The sequence below is a fragment of the Nothobranchius furzeri genome, chromosome 18, assembly GCF_043380555.1.
Source record: "Nothobranchius furzeri strain GRZ-AD chromosome 18, NfurGRZ-RIMD1, whole genome shotgun sequence".
NCBI classification, from domain to species: Eukaryota; Metazoa; Chordata; class Actinopteri; order Cyprinodontiformes; family Nothobranchiidae; genus Nothobranchius; species Nothobranchius furzeri.
In genome coordinates, this window is record NC_091758.1 from 29346622 (window position 1) to 29354567 (window position 7946).

At 43.3% G+C, this 7946-nt stretch overlaps 1 protein-coding gene across 1 annotated transcript; it reads right to left on the reverse strand.

Moving 5' to 3' along the window:
• Nucleotides 1-3819: 3819 nt before the first annotated feature.
• Nucleotides 3820-6076, reverse strand: LOC107392263 (zinc finger protein 235). The gene is made up of 3 exons (XM_054741421.2): nt 5988-6076; nt 5583-5648; nt 3820-5138 (listed from the first exon to the last, which is right to left on the reverse strand). The coding sequence occupies exons 2-3, from the start codon at nt 5598-5600 to the stop codon at nt 3957-3959; spliced, it is 1200 nt and encodes a 399-aa protein (XP_054597396.2). The 5' UTR covers nt 5601-5648; nt 5988-6076; the 3' UTR covers nt 3820-3956.
• Between the last annotated feature and the right edge of the window lie 1870 nt (nt 6077-7946).

Here is a 7946-nt window from a genome sequence, read left to right on the forward strand (position 1 = left end):
TTAATTAATTGGTCATTCAACGCGATTGATAAGATCTTTCACCCATGGCACCCATGGCAAGCACCGCCCGGGCGGATGCCTCACAGACTGGGACGTTACTCGAGGTGAACCGTAAGCTGGACAATGTCCTTGCTGCGTTGCCGGTATTAGTGCGCGAAATGGATGTCATCTTGGAGAGGGTCACTGGACGGTGTGGAGATGTTTAATACCTGAATTGGCTTCACTGGAGGACTTGAATGATCAATACAGACTTTAAGGCAGAGTGGAAAATTATCTCTGCCTGACCTAAACAAAGTCCTGTTGTCCAATCTGACGCCAAAGCAGCCTTGGAGCTGTGTGCCGCCTTCAGATTGTGGTCTCTGCATAGCGAGGCCATCAAAATGCAGGAACTCAATGTGCTCTGTACTTCCCATGACCTCCCACCCACCTGTGGATACAGTTGGCTGAGCGCCACACGGGCTGCTCCCGCTGAGGAAACCAGGATCCCAATCCCCCCCCCCCCCCCCCCCCCCCCCCCAACGGATCTCATGTTGTAAACTGTGACGTTCGTGCTTATATGTTGAGGTGTTTTTTTTGCATAGTAGGGCTACTCCCCAGCGGGAGTAACTGGTCTGCTTTTTTCCCCCTCCCCCAACTCTCCTCCTGTAATCCCCTCTTCATCTATTGAAATGAACGCCGTTATGGCTGCTCTTGTGGTCTGCCTGTATCTGTTCTGTCTATATGTGAGTGTGTGTAACCTTGGTCAGGCTGTTCTGTGGAGTCAAGTTCCTATGCTCTGGTTCGCTGGAGCGCTGGCAATAAAATTTTCTCTGATTCTCTGATTCTGATTCTCTGAATCTCTGATATCATCAAAAGAAGTCCCAGGAGAAGAGAGGTGTCAAAGGCCCCACGTGACATATACAGTCATGCACAAACACAGTCACACACTCCCTCCCTCATCCTCACACATGCACATACAACCAAAGACTTACAAAAATGCACGCCGGACACCCACTCATGCTCCCCACACACACCCTATTCACTCTGGTCCCGGTACTGCTGCACATGGGGTACAACCATCACCGGTTACCAGAGTTTGACCCTTTCTGCTGGGGTGCTGATGAGCAGGCTCCCCCGCCCAACGCTGAGCAAAGCAACCCACCACCCCAGACCCCAACCAGACTTTTTAAGTAGTTTTTAAAATCTATACTTTTACTTATGTATGTTTTTAAAAACAATTGTCATTCCCTACATTTTAAATAATTTCCGTTAATGAGTAAAAATAAATTGTAGGCTTAATAAATTAAAAATATTACGTGTAGCAGCGTTGGAACAGAAAGAGACACCTGCATGAGCGCTGCGTCTAAACCGGAAGGGGGTGGGGGTGGGGTGGGGGGTGTACAGTTTTGATAATGAGGACAAACAGCCATTTTTACTGCAGATTTGCTCAAAAACATCAGCTCAGTCCCTGTGATCAACTCGCTGTTTACCTCCTCTCTCCTCTCCTGTGGGTTGAAACCTGCACCTTCGCGCACCGGTGTTACGTCATCAGAATTCTACTTGGTTCCGTGTTTGAAATGTGTTTCCCATACTGCTCCGCACGGAAGCGGCAAAATAACGTTTAGCGCTCATAACAAGTGCATTATCAGCGCTTTGCTCATAAAACAGAAGAGCAGGCCTCTATGAGTTAAAACATCCTAATACTGTTTCAGTTGTAAACGTTGTGCTCCATCCCTGTGTCTGAACTGATGGTCTTAACTCAGAAGATGCTTCTTGATGCCACAGATTCTTTATTTTACTCCAGAATAAGACATTAAATTATTACAAAAGCAGTTCAATGTAGTTAAATTAGTCATTCAAATGGTTCTAAAATGCTGCAGTGTGTGTGTGTGTGTGTGTGTGTGTGTGTGTGTGTGTGTGTGTGTGTGTGTGTGTGTGTGTGTGTTACACATATACTGCATGAGACAGCGTGGTTTCATCAACTCCATGCGTCTTATTTCTTGGCTGAAGTAATAGTGAACAAAAAGAACATATATTTCAGAAATAACGACGTCTCAATAGTGTTTATGATGATATTTTTTCTTTTATTGGACCAATTTTATTTCTGGGAGGTGTAACTTATCATGACACAAACCTTTTAAAACATGTTAAAGTGCTACAAGAGGAGATAAATGCATGAATTTAAAGTTCATATTTGGAGACTCACGCTGGTGAGGAGACACCATTAGTTCTAGTAACACCTGGGCTCCCAAGGCCTGTTCTGACAGGATGGACGTTATGGGACCCTTAAGGATTCCAGTTGGATGATTGGAGGATTATTTAGGAGGATTGGAGTGAACACACTGATTTCTGTGGTGAAGGTTTAAATGAGTGAGTGAACCCACTACCAAGGATGAACTTTGCTTACTTTAAAAATCAGCTGCTCTAAATAAGCATGAAGGTCAGAGAGGAGCTCTAGGATGGACATGAATAAAGGAACTGTAATGTAGAGGTAAAGTAGGGCAGGGCCAACGTTAGCAGCTGTCATACGGTCTATCTGAAATGTTTGAATCTTCTTTAGCTTGTTGTGTTATGTGACAAGTTAGAGCACAATCTCATGTCAGAGTTTTGTCATGAAAACATTGAGATACCTCACATGCTGATGGGAGCTAAAAAATAATTATTTTTTCTCAAAATAAAGAATAATTTTAATCACAGTTGAAACCTACAATCGTAGAAAAACCTCATCAAATCAATGTGCACGTCCTGTTCTCACTGACTGGATAGAAATCGCTCCATCAAACTGTGTGTGTGTGTGTGTGCACGCGTGTGTGCACGCGTTTGTGCGCACATACACGAGCGAATTGTGAACTGGCGTCGTGATTTTGCACTACTTAGATGTAGCCATCCTTAAGCTGACAAAAATGTAACTAAGTAACTTTTACTTTGAGTTCATTTTATTAACGATACGTTTTACTTTTACTTAAGTAAAAATGTAGGCAAGTACTTTTACTTGTACTTAAGTAAAAATTTATCAAAGTATTGTTACTCGTACTTAAGTAGGACATTTTAGTACTCTTTCCACCTCTGCCTTTTTCTTCTGCTTATCCGGAGTTGGGTTGCAGGAGCAACAGTTTAAGTTGAGAGTTCCCTCTCCCCAGCCACTTGGGCCAGCTCTTCCGAGGGGATCTTAAGGTGTTCCCAGGCCAGCCGAGAAATATAGTCCCTTCAGCATGTCATGGGTCTTCTAAAGGATCGACCAGTAAATCGAGAGCTTCGCCTCCCAGCTCAGCTCTCTCTTCACCACGAGAGACCCGGAAACACCCGCATCACTGCAGACGCAGCACCAATCCGCCTATCGATCTTGAGCTCCAGCTTTCCCTCAATCACGAACAAGAGAGATGCCTAAACTCCTTCACTTGAGGCAGGACCTCATCCCTGACCCAGAGAAAGCAATCTACCCTTGTCCGACATCTGGAATTGCACAATATAGAACACATAATGAATATTACATTGATGTTATTGCGTAACAGGATACTGCCAGTACCAGTTAAACTGAGGATTTATACACGCTTAATGCAGAGGGGATGAATGACCTATGGTAACGTTCTGTTCTACATCTTGAATGTCTCAGTCTGCCACTGAAGGAGCTGTCCATGGCCTCTACTGTGGGCTCCCCATAGTGGGTGCACAAGTGCTTTTTTTATGAAACAAAGGTCAAAAACCTTTATATGGCACTAATTTTATAATGTTTGTTTAAGCATAGATAATCATTGTTGTGTGTGTGTGTGTGTGTGTGTGTGTGTGTGTGTGTGTGTGTGTGTGTGTATTTGCATTTAAAAGAAAACTTCACACACTGAGTTGAATGCAGGTTAATATTATTAAAACACTGTTTGTGGCTTGAAACTTTGACCCAATTAAAGGACGTTTTTCTTCGCGACATCAATGTAAATTTGCTGATGGTGACACGAAACCTCTCTTTGTACTGGTCGGACAAGTTACTGCTGCTGTCTTGTGTGGATCCGCTGATGATTTTTCAAAGTTCCTGACTGAGTGAATCTTTTCCCACACTGGCCACATAGAAATGGCTTTTCTCTGGTGTGGGTCTGCTGGTGAAGTTTCAGATTTCCTGACTGAGTAAATCTTTTCCCACACTGGTCACAGGCAAATGGCTTTTCTCCAGTGTGGATCCGTTGGTGAAGTTTCAGATTTCCTGACTGAGTAAATCTTTTCCCACACTGGTCACAGGCAAATGGCGTTTTCTCTGTGTGGATCCGCTGATGATATTTCAAAGTTCCTGACTGAGTAAATCTTTTCCCACACTGTTCACATAGAAATGGCTTTTCTCTGGTGTGGGTCTGCTGGTGAAGTTTCAGATTTCCTGACTGAGTAAATCTTTTCCCACACTGGTCACAGGGAAATGGCTTTTCTCCAGTGTGGATCCGCTGGTGAAGTTTCAGATTTCCTGACTGAGTAAATCTTTTCCCACACTGGTCACAGGCAAATGGCGTTTTCTCTGTGTGGATCCGCTGATGATATTTCAAAGTTCCTGACTGAGTAAATCTTTTCCCACACTGTTCACATAGAAATGGCTTTTCTCCAGTGTGGATCCGCTGGTGAAGTTTCAGATTTCCTGACTGAGTAAATCTTTTCCCACACTGGTCACAGGCAACTGGCTTTTCTCCAGTGTGGATCCGCTGGTGAAGTTTCAGATTTCCTGACTGAGTAAATCTTTTCCCACACTGGTCACAGGCAACTGGCTTTTCTCCAGTGTGGATCCGCTGGTGACGTTTCAGATTTCCTGACCGAGTAAAGCTTTTCCCACACTGGTCACAGGGAAATGGCTTTTTCCCTGTGTGGATCCGCTGATGATATTTCAAAGTTCCTGACTGAGTAAATCTTTTCCCACACTCTTCACATAGAAATGGCTTTTCTCCAGTGTGGATCCGCTGGTGACGTTTCAGATTTCCTGACAGAGTAAAGCTTTTCCCACACTGGTCACAGGGAAATGGCTTTTTTCCTGTGTGGGTCCTCTGGTGACTTTTTAAATTGGGGGGTAAATCAAAGGTCTTGTCATGGTGATCACAGCAGTGCAGCTTCTTTGCCTTTTTTGCAGTTTGATCCAACGGTCTAAGATTTGATTCATCCTCAACTTTCTCCTCTTCTTTGCAGGTTTGGGTCTTTGAAATAATGAAAAAGAAAAAAAAAATCGTTATTTCAGTTACGTTCAGAAACGTTCTCAGAATCTCGTGTTTACATTTGAAAAAACATAAGGAGATAAACTAAGTTCTATCATGACAAATTTACATAATAATTTCATAACAGTCACCATTCATAAGTAGAACATTATATACAGATTTGAATATTGCCTACATTTTTTTTTCAAATGATTCAGATGTTTTCCAACCAGATTTCTTGTTAATGTTAATGCATTGGGCATCATTGAACATAATCTCAATTCAAATTCAAATTCAAAAATACTTTATTAATCCCAGAGGGAAATTGATTGCTGTTGGAGCTCAGAATAATAATAATAATCAAGTCATCAAAGACTTGTTGTATATTATGATGGCTGTTGGCAGGAAGAATCTCCAGTAGTATATCCACAAGTTAAATCAACCAACCTCTTGAAGTGACGACATTGTCCTGTTGGTGACTTTTCACTCCACTCCTCTATCCAGGAATCACCTCTGGAATATTCAAAAGAAAACAACATATCAGAGGAAATGCTATAGAAAATAGCAATTAAAATAATGTTTAACTACTTCTGAGGGATATGATGGGTAGCTATGCACACAGTACTTTACAATAGTTAAAATCTACTGATTTTCATTTAAAGATCTCACTGGCAGCCCAAATCACCTGTATTATTAATATGATTTTACTGCAGATGTTTCATGCATCAACAATAGACATTCTGAGAATGAAACTGCTAATATTCAAAGTTTTTAAAAGTGAAAATTTCAAAAAGGCACTTCAGAGGGTGATACAATCATGTCATAAATTCTGAAAAGCATTATTTTTCTTACCGTTTCTGTGATAATGTGGTTCAAGTACCCGCTTGAAGGTTAAAAGGGTCTTCTCATAAATCACAGACTTGGAACAGTTTAAAAAAAACATGTAGCATTGTTTTCATGGTAACCAATGGTGGCAGCAGTCGAAGGATTCCAGAATCAATTTTAAAATGAAACAAATCGATAATGCTTTCAGAACTTTTCAACGTTGGGTTTGTTTCAGTTAAAGAAAAAGAAAAAAGAACAATGACATGGTAGAATTAGTTGTGTTTTTGTACACCCTGGGATTTATTTCAATGAAGTGTGTGTGTGTGTGTGTGTGTGGTGGTGGTGGGGGGTGGGGGGGGGGGACTGTTGCTGCTGTTTGCATTGCTGGCTGTACTGCACATAAAAAACACAAGCTTTCAATAGAAAGAAGGACAACACCTGGCCCTTCCCCTCCGGCTCAGCTGTGTGACGCGGTGGGGGGGAGGGTGGGGTTGCTTTGCTGCTGTCACTTTGCTGCTGGCTGTTCATTACACCAGCCCTCTATGTGACAGCACGCGGGGTTCGGGGGCCACAAAGAGTGGGCCCGCGAGCCACCTATTGAGGACCACTGATTTAGTAGATCCTCCTTTTGCAGAAATAACAGCCTCTAAACTCTTCCTATAGCTTCTAATGAGAATCTGGATTCTGGTTGAAGGTGCTTTGGACCTTCTTCTTTACAACACATCTCTAGTTCACACAGGTTTGATGACTTCTGAGCATAGCCAGCTTTCCTTAACTCACACCACAGATTTTCAATAATATTCAAGTCTGGGGACAGAGATAGCCATTCCAGAACATTCTACTTGTTCCTCTGCATGAATGCTGTAGAAGATTTTGAGAAGTGTTTAGGGTTGTTGTCTTGTTGAAAGATCCAGCTCTGGCACATGCAGCATCTACTTGTGTAAAGTGCGTCCAGTAGTTGAACGATGCACATTGACTCCATCTGCAGCCAGATGATGTTGTAGGTCTTTGGGGCTGGTCTGTGGGTTGACTCTGACTGGCTGGGGGTGAGAGGCTGTGGGCGGGCCTGTGGGCTTGCCGCTGATATCTCCCGGGACTCTGCCGGCTGCTGGTTGAGGCCCCCCGGGCCAATCCTCTGCATCTCTCGAGGGGGGGCAGGGGCTTTCCTGGTCAAAGTCTCTCTGGGGTCCCTGTGCTCTGGGGCAGCTCCTGGATCTCTGGGACTTGGAGCTCCCTCCATCTTCTACACATCTTTGGGGGGCAGATCTGTGGCCCTTCACACTCTCTATTGGACGCTCCTATAGAGAGACTTTACATAAACAAGCGCGTGTCCACACACATAGGTGCTCACATGGTGCTCTCATAAATATGGACTTGGGCATTATCAACACATGTCTTAAGGCTGTGGTTGGCACTTAATGCACTGTGATTTATTATCGTGTGATTGTTCAGTAAAGAAACGTTGATTATATGCTTCTTCATCAAGTTGACGCAGTGATAGCTTGCTCCTGTTGTATTGTTGTGTGTCCCTTTTCAGCAGGTCTAGAGGGAGACTCTTGCTCATCATTGATTGTTTATCTTTATGGAATAATTCATAATATTATAAATACTGGGGGGGGGGGGGGGGGGGGGCGCTCAAGGGTCTCGCCCGGGGAGTAATTCCATGTAGAACCGCCACTGACTCCATCTGCAGCCAGATGATGTTGTAGGTCTTTGGGGCTGGTCTGTGGGTTGACTCTGACTGTTCTCACCATTCTCCGCTTCGGTTAAGCCAAGATTTTTCATTGGTCTTTCTAGATAATCAGGTCAAATGTGCCTTAACCGTGTACTGGTGATGATCCTGCACAATGGCAGCTCCTGACATAAATGAAATAACTAGAGATCCAGCTGTGCCTTTTGATTATTCATACGATTCACCTTTAAGCCACACATAGTTCCATACATAATGGAAAAAAAAATTCAAGATCATACATACTTAATGTTTGG